Source organism: Aotus nancymaae, unplaced genomic scaffold (genome assembly GCF_030222135.1).
Source record: "Aotus nancymaae isolate 86718 unplaced genomic scaffold, 86718_ANA_hifiasm-v0.15.2.pri h1tg000102l, whole genome shotgun sequence".
Classification (NCBI taxonomy): domain Eukaryota; kingdom Metazoa; phylum Chordata; class Mammalia; order Primates; family Aotidae; genus Aotus; species Aotus nancymaae.
In genome coordinates, this window is record NW_026988517.1 from 793,822 (window position 1) to 810,227 (window position 16,406).

Here is a 16,406-nt window from a genome sequence, read left to right on the forward strand (position 1 = left end):
CCCAGTTGGAGCTGCCCCTCTAGACAGGTGATGAGCCTCCCATCCCTGGGGAAATGCAAGCGGGGGAACACCTGGCAGAGCCGCAGCTCCCACTGTGGATGGGTTGGAACGCATGTCCTCCAAGTCGTAAACACTGGCTACTCCATCCCAGCTCAACTGTCTCTCGGGGCACAGTGTCTGAAAGCCAGGTGCCCATCTGGGTCCCACAGAGTTTGGTCATCTTTGACACCTTCCATCACCCTCAGGGAGACCCTCCCTTGCCGGGCAGGGGTCCTTGTTCCTCAGCCCCCACTGCGAGTGCCCCACGTCTGACATGTCTCTGGGGCCCCGTGACCTCCATCAGCCCCACAACCTGGTGGCCACAGCACCTCACAGAACCGCTTCTGCAGCCACCGCACCCCAGCGTCTCACAAGTCCCGTGTCTTGCGGCCACGGAAGTGCCAGCAGGGACACGTGGGGCTGCCTCTTGCTGGTGGCAGGAGTGTCCTTTGCAGTCGTAACAAGTCTCTCTCTGGGTCTGGAGGAGGGGTGGCAGGGAGAGAGGCCACCCGTGCTGGACAGGGCGGCGGCACCTCAGCGCGAAGAACCTAGAGCTGGTGCCAATGCCTCCCTGCTTCTAACCCCTGCCTGCTGCTTCCTTTTTAACCTGGCAGCTCTGCAGCCTGAACGGGCCCCGCCAGGCCTGTGGGGTGGGCACTGCCCCCTCGCTCATGAACCACGCTGTGCACAGCTGCACCCTTCCTATAGTTGCAAATACCCAGGTCCACAGCCGATCAGGTGGCAGTTTAGGTCCATGAGTGATGGTGCCCGGAGTGTATGGGCCCAGAAGCGCCAGGCTTCAGCCCCAAGTGCAGGGAGGATGATGGGGGAGGCCCTGGGTTTTCCATCACTCTGTGAAGTTCCCATCACTGGCCAGCAGGTGGCGGACACACCAGCTTTCTCTGGGGTCAGGTTAGTCCAGGCACACAGAGCCTTGGCTGAGCACAGGGGCTCACGCCTGTAATCCCAGCACTTTGGGAGGCCAGGGCGAGCAGATCACAAGGTCGGGAGTTTGATACCAGCCTGACGACATGGTGAAACCCCGTCTCTACTAAAAATACAAAAATTAGCCAGGTGTGGCGGTGCATGCCTGTAATCCCACCTACTCAGGAGGCTGAGGCAGGAGAATCTCTTGAACTCGGGAGGCGGAGGTTAGAGTGAGCCGAGATCATATCATTACACTCCAGCCTGGGGGACAAGAGTGAGACTCCGTCTCAAAAAAAACCACACGCAGCGTTTTGGTTGGATCGCATTCTCTCCTCCCATGAGCGCTTTCTCTTCCTGTGAAATACACACCTACACATATGGATACACGTGCATGCACACACAGAAATGCACAGCACCTGTGGCTCCCACCAGATGTGGGTAGTCCCTGGCATACATGTGCCCCTCCTCTGAGATGGGCGTAAAGCCTTTCTCCACATGGCAGTCTAGCAAAGCACACAGTGCCCCACCCTGCCCCAGAGCTGTGAGGCTGTGCGCTCCAGGCCACGTCACTTGACTCTTCTGGGCCTCCTGCTAGGGGTGGTGAGGAGGGTCACGGAGATGCAAGGCTGGTGGTGGCCCGTGGCCTGCCCACTAGCCAGCTGGCCAGGGCTGGGAGGCACCATCTTTGTGCCCAGATGATTCTGCCCGGGAGCTGCAGGGGAAGAGTTCTTGAGGTGACTGGGAGGAGGAGCTGCCTGATCCCAGATGTGTCCCATCCCATCACCGGAACCGCAGGCCCCATCCTGCTGGCTCTGGGGAGGGAAGCAGCCAGGAAAAGCAGGAGAGACTGGGGTGTGTGGACCAAGGTTGCTCCTGTAGGGAGATTGGGCTGCCCGCCCACTTGGAGCTCAGGACTCTGTGCAGCATTCCTGGGGCTGTTCTTGGCAGGACTTGTGTGGCCTCGTGCCACAGAGCTCAGATGTGCCACTTTCAGGACTCCAGAGTCCCTCCCCCTGAGGATTTTTTGTAACAGAGGCCCTGGCTGTCTCAGCCTCAGTGTGGCTGCTGGCTCCCTGTGCAGCCACAGGCCATTGCTTTCCCTTCCAGGACTCGGCTTCTATGTCTGAGAAGTGGGATTGTAGGTCTGACAATTTCACAGGGCTACCTCGGGACATGGGTCGAAGGAGAAGCTGGGATTTCTGAGCAGGGAGCATAGGTAGGGCCCTCATTCTCCCCACAGCCCCTGCAAAACCCTCGTGAGGGACAGAGAGTCCCGCCTTCATGAGGGGAGGCACTGTCCTCAGTCCTCATTCTGCAGCCACTCAGAGCAGGCATTGTCACCTCCACATCAGAGACCAGGGAACTGGGGCTCTGAGCAGACAGCCTGGCCAGGGACAGCTTAGCTGATGACGCCACTGTTGTGCCACTCAGATAGCTCAGCCCCCAGCCCTGGCTGGTCTGTAACCCTCACCATTCTGACTGCTTTCTTTGTAGTCACTGAGCAAGAGACTAAAGTCCCCAAGAAAACCGTCATCATGTAAGTGCAGGCGTGTTTCTAGCCTTCCTCTGACTGCTGTGCCTCCTGCATGCCACTGACCTGCCTGCATCATGCCTGTGTGGCCCAGCCACCTGCTTGCCGCCCGCTTGCTCACATAACATTCATCCTCTGACTGCCAGCACTGTCCAGGTACCCACAGACACTCCACACATCACCGCCCTGTCCTCAGGCCCTCAGCACCCTATGCCAGCACCGTTCAGGTACCCACAGACACTCCACACTTCACCACCTTTCCCAGGCCCTTAGCGCTCTCCATGGTCCCACCTCTCCTGCAGTCTTGGCCACTGAGACCCTTGGGTGGGTGCCTTCCAGCTCTGTGGGCCTCCTGGCCTTCTCTGCAGGGTGGACACGGGGTCTGTGTGTGGGCAGCAGCCTTTGTCTCTCGGCAATAATAAAGTGGCTTCCTGCATACCTCTCTGACTCTCCTTGCCTCTCCACTGCACGGTCCTGGGTCTCCTCCACTTGCAGCCCTAGAGGGAGCACCTACCCTCACCAGCCCTCTACTGTAAGGTCCCTGGCTGGCCACTGCCTTTGGGGTCCCCGCCCATTCTAGGGTCCCCAAGCGGACCTGCAGCAGCTGCTTCCCATCAGGGGCCATGCAGCCACCCACAGGGACATGAGGCATGGTCAGAACAGCTAATCACAGTCCTTCCTGGCATGCTGGGCACCAGGCAGGCCTTCCCCAGGCCTGGGCAGCCAGGGCAGTTGTCATGGCAGACGCAGGGATGCGGTGACCCCATGGGATTTGGGCTCTCAGCATCAGGGGTCAACTTCGTTGTCTCTGGCTGGACAATTCCAGCATGAATAGAGGACGACCCCAAGCCCTCGAGCCCTGGGGCTGGCCAAGGGGTCCTGCCGACAGCCTTGAAGTGGGGAGGGTGGGGAGGAGGGTGCCCTGGTCCTGTAGAAAGCAGCCCGCGTCTCCTCTCCAGGCTGTTGACTGGGGGTGCAGCAGGGCTTGAGTATACAAATGAGGAGGGAGGGTTGGGGCAGGTGACCTACTGGACCCATGTGCAAGGTGCCTGGGGGCTGGTGGCCAGGTCAGGTCAGGGGAGGCTGCTGAGGGGGAGCTGCCAGTGGGGCCATGCCCAGCAGGGCTCTGGAGGACTCTCTGACTGCCAGCAAGGGGCCAGGTTGGGTGGCCGAGGCAGGGTGGTAGGCAGAGAGGAGCGCAGATTTGGGTGACAGGTGGAGGACAGAAAGCTGTCTGACAGGTGAGTGCTGGCAGAGGCTGCCCTGAGAGGGAGGGACCATCCCCAGAGAGAGGGCCGTGCCATGCTGCCGGGACACCCACCAAACCCAAGCTTCCTCTAGTCTCGGCTTGGCATCAGACTGTGCCCAGGTTCAAGGAGAGGCCAGCTCTGGTCGGGGAGTTGTGATCAGTGGCAGAGCCAGGGCCAGGGGCAGGTATCCAGGCCCGGCGGCTTCCCGGAGGTGGTGACACTCTCCCGAAGGCACCTGGGGAGGACGGGCCTGCGCTTGCAGGGGCTCTAGGAAGAGGAAGCGCCTGCTGCAGCGTGGGTCTGCAGTTCCTTCCCCTCTCTGTCCCAGGCCTCCACCTCCAGGAGCCTCCTGAGGGGTGTGGGTCGGGGGTGGAGTCCAGTGTCGGTCCAGCTGGGCAGTCTCGAGGATAGGGACGAGGCTCCTGGAGCCCCCTCTGCAGGCTACAGCCATCCCGGACCCCTGGGCCTCAGCCCCTCTGCACTCATCTGCCACTTCTACAGACACCACCCTGGAGAATGTGGACCAGGAGGTCACATCCATCCTGGAGAGACCGCTGGGCTCCAAGGTGCCAGGGCCTTCCACAGAGGACCTCACTGGCCCCAGCCCCTGCCCCGGGATGGCACCTGCACTCCAGGAAGCTGGCTTCCAGCCCCCAGTCACCGGAACTTCAGAGGCACCCGGCGAGGCCCAGACAGATGCCGACCGCAAAGACCCCCAAGGGCTGACCCCAACCCTGACTACACCACGAGGGCTGCCCATCCCATGGGCATGAGATGCCAGGCCCCAGTGACCCCGACTTGGAACCCCAGTGGCTCCATGCACTGGGGGTTCCTGGGCAAAGCCTACTTCTTGCTTGGCCTCAGTTTACCCATCTGAATCAATGCACAGAATCGGTTCTGGAAGGTTCCTCCTGCTCTTAGTCTGTTCCAGAAGCCAGAGGCTTCCCATGGTTGGCCTGTGGTAGCCAATTCAGGTGCCCCGGGCTCCTCAGTGGACAGGACGAGGGGGAGGGGTGTGAGAAAGGAGAGGAGGAGAGAGGGGAGAAGTAAGAGGGAGAGGAGGGGGGAACAGAGGGTCAAAGGAGCAGATGGAGGAAGGGGGTCAGAAGCAGCCAGTGCCCCAGACAGACCAGACCAGACTGGCTGCTAGAGAGCCTGCTCTGTGTGTCACCTAAGCCGTTTCCCAAGGTGTCTGGAGCCTGTTATCACCCTCGCCCCTTCCCTCAGGTGTCTGGGGTCTCTGTTATCACCCATGCCCCTTCCCCCAGGTGTCCGGGGTCTCTGTTATCACCCACGCCCCTTCCCCCAGGTGTCCGGGGTCTCTGTTATCACCCATGCCCCTTCCCCCGGTGTCCGGGGTCTCTGTTATCAGCCACGCCCCTTCCCCCAGGTGTCTGGGGTCTCTGTTATCACCCACGCCCCTTCCCTCTGGTGTCTGGAGTCTCTGTTATCACCCAAGCCACCTCCCCCAGGTGTCGGGGGTCTCCTGTTATGATCACCCCGGCCCCTTCCCCCAGGTGTCGCGGGTCTCTGTTATGGAGCACTTTAATGGCTGCTGCTTTTTTTTGTCTTTGGGACGGAGTCTCGTTCTGTCACCCAGGCTGGAGTGCAGTGTGCAGGGTTGCGACCACAGCTCACTGCAGCCTCAACCTCCTGGGTTTAAGTGATTCTGTCACCTCAGCCTTCCAAGTAGCTGGGACTACAGGTGTGTGCCCCCATGCCTGGCTAGTTTTTTTATTTTGGGGTAGAGATGGGGTCTTGCTGTGTTGCCCAGGCTGCTCTCAAACTCCTGGGCTCAAGCCATTCTCCTGCCTCAGCTTCCCAAAGTACTGGGATTACAGGTGTGAGCCTGGCCCAGCCCTGGCCTCGCTCCAGCCTGGTCCTCAGGTCCCCGATCAAGGACCTTTTCTTAAAGGGACAGATGGTGCATCTGGGGAAACTGAGGCCTGGGTTGTGGGAGCTCATCCCAGGCCCTGCTGCTCACTGCAAGTGGAGCCAGGTGTTCCAACCCTGCCTACAGGAGCACCCAGTTCTCCCAGCTGGAGGTCTGCGCCAGCGTGGGCGCAGCCAGGCAGGGAGCCATGAGGCCGGAGGCAGGATGGTGGCTAGGCTCCTCCCTGACCCCACCCCATCCAGCGTCTCTGCATCCTGCCTGTGTGTGCTTCTCGGTCCATGCCCTTCTCCTCCCCATCTGGTCCAGCCCCTGCCTTGGTCACCTTCACACAAAGGACCATCCCAGCCCTGTGTACCGTGTCCCACCCGCTCTGGTCACCCCACCCATCTTGCAGGGCCTTACCTCATGCACCCTCCCCGGCCACCCCTACCTGGTCCCATCACCTTGGAGAAAGGCCATCTGGCTAGAGCCAAGCAGGGTGACACCTCCAGGGTGCAGTGCCCTCCCCCAGGACTGCACGGGGCAGCCCCTGCCATGGTCTCATGCTTCATGCCCTGAGCACACTCCACTCAGCGCTTCCAACAGTCTCACAGTCCACACGCTGCCACTGTGACCTCCCCAGGGCCAGGGGGCACAGGGTTTGGCGCAAGCAGGCCACCCTCCCCCAGTGAGATGAGAGGGCCGGCCCCTTGGGTCTACTTCCCCCCAGCAGGCACGGAAGCCCCCAGGCCTTCAGCAGGCACAGGCTCCTCCCTCCAGCTGCCTGGGCACTGCGGGGTGTCCTGCTAGGTCCCACCTTGGTGAACATTTGCTCAGTGTGCCCATGTTGGGGCTGGATGGACACAGGGCCTGGCCAGATGCAAGGGCTGGCCCAGGAGAAGGGGCATGGCATCCCTCTCACCCTGGGAAGTGGTCACTTCTCGTTCTCCTGGCCTGTCATCCTTCCCCCCACAAAGATTGAGGACTGGTGTCTGCAGGGGAGGGACAGGCAGGCCAAGGCTGGGGAGGGGGTCTGGGAGGACCGGCTGTGGTCCTCACTCTCCCTCTGCCGCTTGGGTGCCAGGGGCACAGGGTCTGAGCAGACAACCCCACCCGGGTGCTGCTTGGACTGTTCCAGCAGATCGCAGGCTCCCTCCCAGGCCTGACGCTCGTTCACTCTGCCCGATGCCACTGAAGAGTCGGCACGAGTTGGCCTGCTCTGCCCACAACCCCACCTGCCCTGCTCATGGCAGGCACCCTTCCCACTTGCCGGCCTGCCCAAAGCTCACGTGTACCCAACTCCTATAGCCTCCTGCTCTGCCTGCGCCACCACCCGGGGCTATCCCCAGCCCCAGTCCTCTACCCAGTCTGCCCTGGGGGCCTCCTGACCTCTCCCTGGTGGCTGGGTGGAGCGGCATTGAGGGCCCTCCCTGTGGCCTCTGGGCAGCCCCATGGGGCGATGCCCTGACCCTCTGGGTCCTGCCCACCATCTCTTGTTCACTAGGAACTGTTAAATGCCCCTGCACCCATGGTGCTGAGAGACAGCCGCCTTCCCTGCCTGGCTGTCAGGGAGTGTTCTGGAAGACAGAGACCACGGCATCCGGCTGTCAGCCCAGCGGGTGGGCAGGGGCCTTGGGGCTGGTGGTGCCAGCCCAGAAGTGGAGGGTGCCTGGCACGTGGGCTCTGCAGGGTGGCAACTGCACATGCTTGAGCTGTGGGCTGGGGACTGGGGTTGGGGCTCAGGGCTCCTGGAGCCCAACCCTCTGCCTGGGCTCACCGAGCCTGGGATCGTGAGGAGCTGCTACAGGCACCACCCGGGCTCCCTCTCATGAGGCCTTGTCTCCCAGCAGCTGAGCCCCTGAGGATGTCTCAGCTCCTCCTCCATGAAGTCCCAGAGCAGGAGCCGGAGGCCCGAGCCAGAGCCCAGGAGCAGACTGTGCCCATCCAGTAACCTCCCCAGACTGCTGGGTCCTGCAGCAGGGGCCAACCCCCAGGGGACATCCCGGGGCAGGCAGGGAGGGCACGTGAGCTGAGGTACCGGAGTGGCCTCCCGGCCCTCACCACACTCCCTACCAGCAGCCACCTCACGCCAGGCAGGGTAGGAAGGAGAGGCCATGCTGGGAACAAGAGGTGAGAGGTGTGGGGGCTGGGCCCCCGTCTGTACGTCTCATCCCAGAGAGGCTCTGCTGCAGCCCTTCCGAGTGTTGGTGGTTAGCAGGGAAACCCCCATCCCATCGGAAGGCCTGGCTGCTCAGAACAGGTGAGAGCCTGGCAGAGCCTCACTCCATTTCCTAACCCCAGGATGGAGGGTGCAGCCTGGCCCGGGGCAGGCACCGGGGAGCTGCTCTGGGACGTCCACAGCCATGTGGTCACAAAGCTCACGCAGAGGACCTACACGTACTGGGCCATGGACATGCACTGCACGTATGGGGTCGGGCCCAGAGGGTTATGAGTGTGATTCCTGTGACTCTGCCCAGTGCTGGGGGCATTTGCACATCTAGGGAGGCCACCCAGCATGTCCTGGCCTGCCCCAGCCTGGGAGCCCCACATTCCACCTCACTGTGTTCCCTCAGAGGGGCCGGGACCCTCTGCCGCGGAGAGGCAAGTGGCGGTGAACTTGGTGTCCTTAGGCCCCTGTCGCTGAGCACGCAGCAGAGTCAGTGAGATCTGCCGGCCCTGCCAGCTCCTCCTGATCACCTGGCTCACCGAGGCCAGAGTGGGAGAGGCAGTGGTTCCATGGAAGCAGCACCCCTGACTGTCAGAAGCCTGGGCGGTCAGAATGGGGTGCTGCCGCCCACAGTGTATCTCAGGGCCACTGACCACCCAGGCATGGTGAGCTGTGGCTGGCACCCAGGGGTCTCCACAGTTCCCTCCCTGCCCTTCCAGGGCCCCCATCCATGCAGGTGACCATCGAGGATGTGCAGGTGCAGATAGGCAGCATGGCCCAATTCCAGGCTGTCATTGAGGGCGACCCACAGCCCACAGTGATCTGGTACAAGGTAAGAGCATCTCCGGGTGGGTGAGATTTGGGGATGGTCCTGGGAGCTGGAGAGCCCGTGGGAGGGATTGCAGTCCACACTATGCACTTCCCTGACATCCCGTCCAGAGTGGACATGCATCGGAAGCACTCTCAGTGAAGAGTGGGGGGCAGTGTCCCCCAGGGTGGGCCGATGGCAGCCCTGCCAGTCCTGTGCCTCCAGGACAGTGTCCAGCTGGTGGACAGCACCTGGCTTAGCCAGCAACAGGAAGGCACCACATACTCCCTGGTGCTGAGGGATGTGGCCTCGAAGGACGCTGGCATCTACACGTGCCTGGCCCAAAACACCAGCGGCCAGGTGCTCTGCAAGGCAGAGCTGTTGGTGCTCAGGGGTGAGTTGGCCGACCCCTCCCGCACCCCAGGCTTTGTAGCTGGGCTGGCCGGGTACAGGACTCTGCTCCACAGGGCAACCTCCCTTCCCATGGGTGGTTCCTGGGTGGGGGTGGTCCCACAGTCTTGGGCCCAGGGAGCCCCTCCCATCAACACCACAGTACTGGGCTCCATGGGGATCCGGGTGGTCATCTTTGCCCATCCCAGCCACTTCTCACTCCTTAGGGGACAGTGAGCCGGACTGAGAGAAGCAAAGCCTGCGGAGGAGGCTGCACTCCTTCTATGAGGTCAAGGAGGAGGTCAGAAGGTAGTGCCCGGCCCCCTTTCCCCTGGACTGCTGATGGCCTGGGCCGCCAGGTTCCCTCACTCCCTCCTTCCTAGGGGCGTGTTTGGCTTCATGAAGAGTGCAGCACAAAGGAAACAAGGTCTCCTGTGCTGCCAAGTTCATCCCCCTGCGGAGCGGAACTCAGGCCCAGGTGTACAGGGAGCGAGACATCCTGGCCACGCTGAGCCACCCGCTGGTCACAGGGCTGCTGGACCAGTTTGAGACGCGCAAGACCCTCATCCTCGTTCTGGAGCTGTATCCTGCCCTCAGCCCCTGGGAGGGCTTGAGCAGGGCAGGCCGGGGCTCGGAGGAGCCATGTGCACGGCATCCCCTGCCTGGCTGGGAATTTGGGGGGAGTCTTCTGTTCCATGGGGCAGTGACTGGAGTCCCCTGGGGGTGCCGGTGGCAGCTGGCCCTGATAACCTGACACCCCCAGCAGGGATGGCGGGGGCTCTCTCCCACTCTGCAGATGGCCTCTTACAGAGAAAGGAGCCACCTGTCTAGGCCACTCTGGGGTTCACCCTGCCACCCATGGAGCCTGGTCTTGGGGTCACCTCTGGTGCTCTTGACAGGCTGTCAGCTAGACACATCCCCCCTGCCCCGAGTTGGCATCCTCTTCAAGGGGAGAGGGTGCTGATGGGCTCTGTGCAGAATGGACAGGATGTCCCCTCCCACCGTGCCACTGCAGTGAGTGGCCTCTGTCCCCAGGGTCAGCCTGCAGCCCCCCCTCCTCAGGACTGGGTGTCATCTGGTGCTCAGAGGGGTCCTGCCCCACCCTCCTCAACCCTGAGTATCACCACACTGCCCCCAGAGATCAGACGTGCCCGCAGTCCTGGCCTCCTCATTGTGAGTGTGGGTGTCCAGGGGCAGGCAGGTTTCAGCCCCACAAGTGTGGTTTTCCTTGACGGGATCCCAGGTGCTCGTCCGAGGAGCTGCTGGACCGCCTGTTCAGGAAGGGCGTGGTGACAGAGGCCGAGGTGACTGGGCAGCCACCCACCACTGCCCCAGCCACACACCTTGCCCCAGCCCCTGCTCAGACAGCAGTCCTTGTAGACACAGCCCCAGCCATAGCCTTCCCCGGCTTAGAGGCTTCTGGGGCTCCCTAGGGCCTCTGGGGCTCTTGACCCCTCGGTTGGACTCAACGGGCCCCAGGACCCCACCTCACCTGGCCAGCTGACCAGCCCGGCCCTCCCCTCCCCTGCTGAGGGTCATGAGTCCACCGTATCCTCCCTGCCTTTGAGGGATCCCCTGGCTTAGGGGCACACAGGGCCCAGGAGGGCTTTGCACATCAGCCGCCGAAGCCAGGAGGCAGCTGGGCGTGAAGTGGAAAGGGAGGCTGGGGCGGGGCTCCTGCCTGAACAGCAGCCCCACATGAAGACTTTAAAATCTGTCACAGGTCAAGATCTACATCCAGCAGCTGGCAGAGGGGCTCCACTACCTGCACAGCCATGGCATCCTCCACCTGGACATAAGGCTCGTGTGTCCCCACCCCTGCACTCCCGGCCTCACTGAGGGCTTGCTTGTCTCCACAGATGGGGAGCTCACCACCTCCTGGCAGCCCTTTCAAGTGGGGCGTGGCTCTTGTGGAGCAGAGGCTGTCCTCAAATGGCTGCGCTGGGTGCACCCCACCCTGCCTCCCAGGCCTCCGAGTGTCCCCACCAGGCCCAGCAGCCCCAGGAGTCACCCCCTTAGGGCACAGCCCTCACCCATGCCCAACTCTCCCACAGACCCCCAACATCCTGATGCTGCATTCTGCCCGGGAAGACATTAAAATCTGCGACTTCGGCTTCACACAGAGCATCACCCCAGCAGAGCCACAGTTCAGCCAGTATGGCTCCCCTGAGTTCGTCTCCCCCAAGATCATCCAGCAGACCCCTGTGAGCGAGGCCTCCAACATCTGGTGAGTTGGGAGCGTGGCTGCAGCTTCTCTGGGAAGTCAGTTCCCATGGCCAGCTGGGCCCTCCCCTCCACCCCGGGGAGGCAGCAGGCAGTCTACTGGTCAGCCAGGGGGTCCTCCCTGAACCCATCTCCTCCTCCAGCCCTGGGCTCTCCCCTTCCCTGTGTGTGTGGCTGCGGGCCTGGGGTGACAGTGTGTGGTTCTGTCTTGCAGGGCCAACTGCTAATGGGGACAGGGCTTCCTTTTGGGGTGATGGAAGTGTTTTGAAATTAAATGGAAGTGGTGGCTGCACAACACTGAATGTACTAAATGCCACTGAATTGTGCACTTTAAATGGGAGAATTGTAGGGTTTGTGAATTTCTTTTTTTGTTTTTTGAGATGGAGCCTTGCTCTATTGCCCAGGCTGGAGTTCAATGGCAAGATCTCGGCTCACCGCAACCTCCGCTTCCCAGGTTCAAGCGATTCTCCTGCCTCGGCCTCCTGAATGGCTGGGATTATTGGCATGCGCCGCTATGCCTGGCTAATTTAATTTTTGTGTTGTTAGTAGAGATAGGGTTTCGCCATGTTGGCCAGGCTGGTCTCAAACTCCTGACATCATGATCTACTTCCTTGGCCTCCCAAAGTACTGGGATTACTGGTGTGAGCCACCGTGCCTGGCCATGTGAATTTCACATATATATGTGTGTGTGTGTGTGTGTGTGTGCGTGTATATATATATACACACTTGTGGGTTTTTGCTTGATTTTTTTTCAATGGAGTCTCACTCTGTCATCCAGGTTAGAGTACAGTGGCACAATCTCAGCTAACTGCAACCCTCACCTCCCAGGTTCAAGTGATTGTCCTGCCTCAGCCTCCCCAGTAGCTGGGATTACAGGCTCCTGCTACCACACCCGGCTAATTCTTGTATTTTTTGTAGAGACAGGGTTTCACCATGTTGACCAGGCTTGTCTCAAACTCCTGACCTCAAGTGATCCACCCCCCTCAGCCTCTCAAAGTGCTGGGATTACAGGCATGAGCCACCGTACCCGGCCTGTTTCTCTTTTTAAGTACAGTATCTCGCTCTGTTACCCAGGCTGGAGTACAATGGTGCAGTCAGAGCTCACTGCAGCTTCCACCTCCTGGGATCAAGCAATCCTTTTGCCTCAGTCTTCCACATAGCTGGGACCACAGGCACAGACCACCATGCCCAGCTAAATTTAAAACCATTTTTTTTATATATAAAGAAAACTCCTGGGCTCCAGTGATCCTCCTGCCTTGGCCTCCCAAAGTGTTGAGATTATAGGTGTGAGCCACAGATTCAGCTTTTTTTTTTTTTTTTTCAGTGTAATTCAGGCTGAATCCAGTGGCTCACACCTGTAATCCCAATACTTTGGAAGGCCGAGGCAGAAGGATCACTTGAGCCTGAGTTCAAGATCAGCCTGGGCAGCATGGTGAAACTCTGTCTCTACACAAAAATGTTTTAAAGAATTGGCCAGCCATGTTGGTACACATCTGTAGTTCCAGCTACTTGGGAGCTTGAGGCAGGAGGATCGCCTGAGCCCAGGGAGGTCAAGGCTCTGCAGCAAGCCATGATCGGGGCCACCAACCTGAGGGCAGAATGAAACTCCATCTCAAAAAACAAAACAAACAAAACCCAGAGGCAGTGCAGGCAGCAACATAGCAAGACCCCTCCTCTAAAGAAAAAAAAAAAAGGAAGGAGTTTGAGGCCTCAGTAACCTGTGATCCTACCAGAGCAACATCAGGTCTCATAAAAAAGGGTGGGGCATGAGGGTGGGGAGAGGGGGTGTGGATGCATTCCTGATGTTACCTTTGCCTCCAGCTCCAACATGATTGGTCCCGGCTCAGTACTGACAGATGTTATGTATCTTGGCGTTCCGCTCACCTCCCCCAGACCTGGCCCTGGACATGGTCAGGGCCCCCCATCGAGGCCCCCAGGGTTGGGGTGTAGCAGTGGCACTGCAGGGTGTCCTTTATGTCAACGCTTTGCGCTCTGTGGATGTGTGAGCAGAGGAGGCCCCTAGAACGCAAGGCCACCACATTATAAGGAAGTGATTTTTTTTCTTTTTCTTATTTTACAATGACTCTATTGCTTCTTATTTTTTAAATGACACATGAAAAGGAAAAACTTGATACTTAGGAGTTACACATACATTCAGAAGGAAGAGAAAAGTACAGTGAAGGGCCGAGTGTGCACACCTGGAATCCCAGCACTTCGGGAGGCCGAGGTGGGAGGATTGCTGGAGCCCAGGAGTTCGAAACCAGCCTGGGCAACAGAGCGAGACCCAATCTCTACATAAGTTTTCTTTTCTTTTGTTTTTCTTTTTATTTATTTATTATTTTTTTTTCCTGAGATGGAGTCTTGCTCTTGCTGCCCAGTCTGGAGTGCAATGGCACAATCTCAGCTCACTGCAACCTCCACCTCCCAGGTTCCAGTGATTCTCTTGCCTCAGCCTCCCAAGTACCTGGGATTACAGGTGCACTTCACCACACCAGGCTGATTGTTGTATTTTTATAGAGATCGGGTTTCACCATGTTGGCCAGGCTGGTTTTGAACTCCTGACTTCTGGGGATCCACCCACCTCTGCCTCCCAAAGTGCTGGGATTACAGGTGTGAGCCACCACACCTGGCCTTTTTTTTTTTTTTTTCAAGACAGAGTCTTACTCTGTTGGCCAGGCTGGAGTGCAGTGGTGCAATCTTGGCTCACTGCAACCTCCACCTCCCGGGTTCAAATGATTGTTGTGCTTCAGCCTCCCCAGGCTGGAATTACAGGTACACACCACCACACCCAGCTAATTCTTTTGTATTTTTAGTAGAGATGGGGTTTTTCCATGTTGCCTAGGCTGGTCTCAAATTTCTGTCCTCAAGCAGTCCTGCCTCAGCCTCCCAAAGCACTGGGATTACAGCGGGAGCCACCACAGCCATCCTGTTTCCACTTCTGGAGGTAGTGAATCGTGCTGTTGTGAATGTGTCTGTCCAAGGGTTTGCTTAAACACTTGTTTTCATTTCTCTGAATCTGTCTAGGAGTGAGAATGCTGGGTCATTAGTAACTCTATGTTGATTTTTTGGGGAACACTCATCTACTATTTATCTCAAATTGTGGCCAGTGTTGAGAACTAGAGAGTTTTACATATGAGGTCACGTTTCTGACTTCTCTTAGAAATATTCGAAGCTGGCATGGTTGCTCACCAGTGATCCCAGCACTCTAGATCTGAGTGCTGAGGTAGGAGGACACTTGAGGCCAGGAGTTTCAGACCAGCCTGTGCAACATAGGGAGACACCATCTCTACAAAAAATTTTAAAAATTAGCCAGGCATGGTGATGCATGCCTGTAATCCTAGCTCCTCAGGAGGCTGAGGCCTGAGGATCACTTGAGCCCAGGAGGTGAAGACTGTAGTGAGCTGCAATTGTGCCACTGCATTCCAGTCCAGGCAACAGAGCAAGACCTTGTCTCCAAAAAAAAAAGGAAAAAGCCTGTAATCCCAACACTTTGAGAGGCTGAGGCGGGTGGATCATGAGGTCAAGAGATCGAGACCATCCTGGCCAACATGTTGAAACCCTGTTTCTACTAAAAATACAAAAATTAGCTAGGCGTGGTGGTGTGCACCTGTAGTCTCAGCTACTCAGGTGGCTGAGGCAGGAGAATTGCTTGATCCCGGGAGGTGGAGGTTGCAGTGAGCTGAGATCGTGCCACTGCACTCCAGCCTGGCGCCTGACGACAGAGTGAGACTCTGTCTCAAAAAAAAAAAAAAAAAAAAAAAAGAAGTCTCACTCTGTCGCCCAGGCTGGAGTGCAGTGGCGTGATCTCGGCTCACTGTGCCTACTGAATTTAAGCGATTCTCATACCTCAGCCTTCTGAGTAGCTGGGAGGGACTACAGGTGTGCGCCATCACACTCAGCTACTTTTTGTATTTTACAAAACTACTGTACTATATTGGCCAGTCTGGTCACTATATTAGTTTCACTATATTGGCCAGGTCTTGAACTCCTGACCTCAGGTAATCTGCCTGCCCCAGCCTCCCAAAGTGCTAGGATTACAGGTGTGAGCCACCACATCCAGAACGCAGGGTTAGGACCGCCCCCCTTTGTGAAACCAGCTGCATAGCAGCTGCTTTGTGTCTCTTCGGACTAATTCAATAAGCCCATACTCTGGCCCAGAGTTTGGAGGAATGAAGAATTTAGAGGCGACTTCGACACAGCCTATCGAGGGCTCCCAGCTTAATGGAAGACAGATGCACATTCAGTAATCTCAACTTTTGGTGGCCAAGCTCAGAACAACACTAGCTGGAGACGGTCTGGGGAAATCCAGAGACAGCCTGGATTGAGTTCCACTGCGTTTGGAAGAGAGGTTCCACAGCCCACATACTTTGCACCTTAGCTAAGGTCCACCCCTCCACCCGTGTGGTAGATCCCATCGCCTCTTGTTTGCTTAAGGACATAGATTTAGTAATCCCCCCTTCATCTCTTTCCCCTCTGATGACCGCATTATCCCATCATCATCTGTACTGCTATTTCTCCCATCTCAAAGGCAAACAAAAACCGACCCTCTCTAGATCCCTCACTGTTTCCCTGCTCCCCTTTACAGCAAAAGTGCTGCCTTCTCACAGTCTCCAACTCCCCTCTCCTCCCATTCTCTCTTGAACTCACTGCAGTTAGGTTTTTACCTCTCAGACAATCCTTTGAAATAACTTTCTTTGTTTAGTTTATTATTTTTTTCTGTCAGAGTCTCGCTCTGTTGCCTGGCCTGAAGTGCAATGGTGTAATCTCAGCTCACTGCAACCTCTGCCTCCCAGATTCAAGTGATTCTCATGCCTCAGCCTCCTGAGTAGCTGGGATTATAGGCGCGCACTACCACGCTGGACTAATTTTTGTATTTTTAGTAGAGATGGGGTTTTGCCATGTTGGTGAGGCTGGTCTCGAACTCCTGACTTCAGGTGATCCTCCCGTCTCACCCTCCCAAAATGCTGGGATTACAGGCAGGAGCCACCGCGCCCACCCAGAAATAACTTTAAGGTCACCAAGAGGAATGGCCAATTTTCAATTCTTGTTTTACATCTGCATCTTATTTGACACAGTTGACCATTTCCTCTTCCTTCAAACACTTTCTTTATATATATAATATATATTTCATATAAATATTTAAATATATATATTGAGACAGAGTTTCACTCCTGTTGCCCAGGTTGGAGTGCAGTGGC

At 57.9% G+C, this 16,406-nt stretch overlaps 1 protein-coding gene across 1 annotated transcript in view; it reads left to right on the forward strand.

Annotated features, from left to right (window-relative positions):
- Nucleotides 1–11,333, forward strand: part of LOC110568326 (obscurin-like) — a 76,423-nt gene extending 65,090 nt beyond the window's left edge. The window contains 12 exon segments of the mRNA XM_064370133.1: nt 4,249–4,428; nt 7,471–7,567; nt 7,922–8,040; nt 8,220–8,225; nt 8,507–8,619; nt 8,821–8,989; nt 9,213–9,294; nt 9,369–9,386; nt 9,388–9,567; nt 10,229–10,289; nt 10,709–10,789; nt 11,040–11,333. Of these exon segments, the coding sequence (XP_064226203.1) occupies nt 4,249–4,428; nt 7,471–7,567; nt 7,922–8,040; nt 8,220–8,225; nt 8,507–8,619; nt 8,821–8,989; nt 9,213–9,294; nt 9,369–9,386; nt 9,388–9,567; nt 10,229–10,289; nt 10,709–10,789; nt 11,040–11,333 (1,400 nt within the window).
- The last annotated feature ends 5,073 nt before the right edge of the window (nt 11,334–16,406 follow it).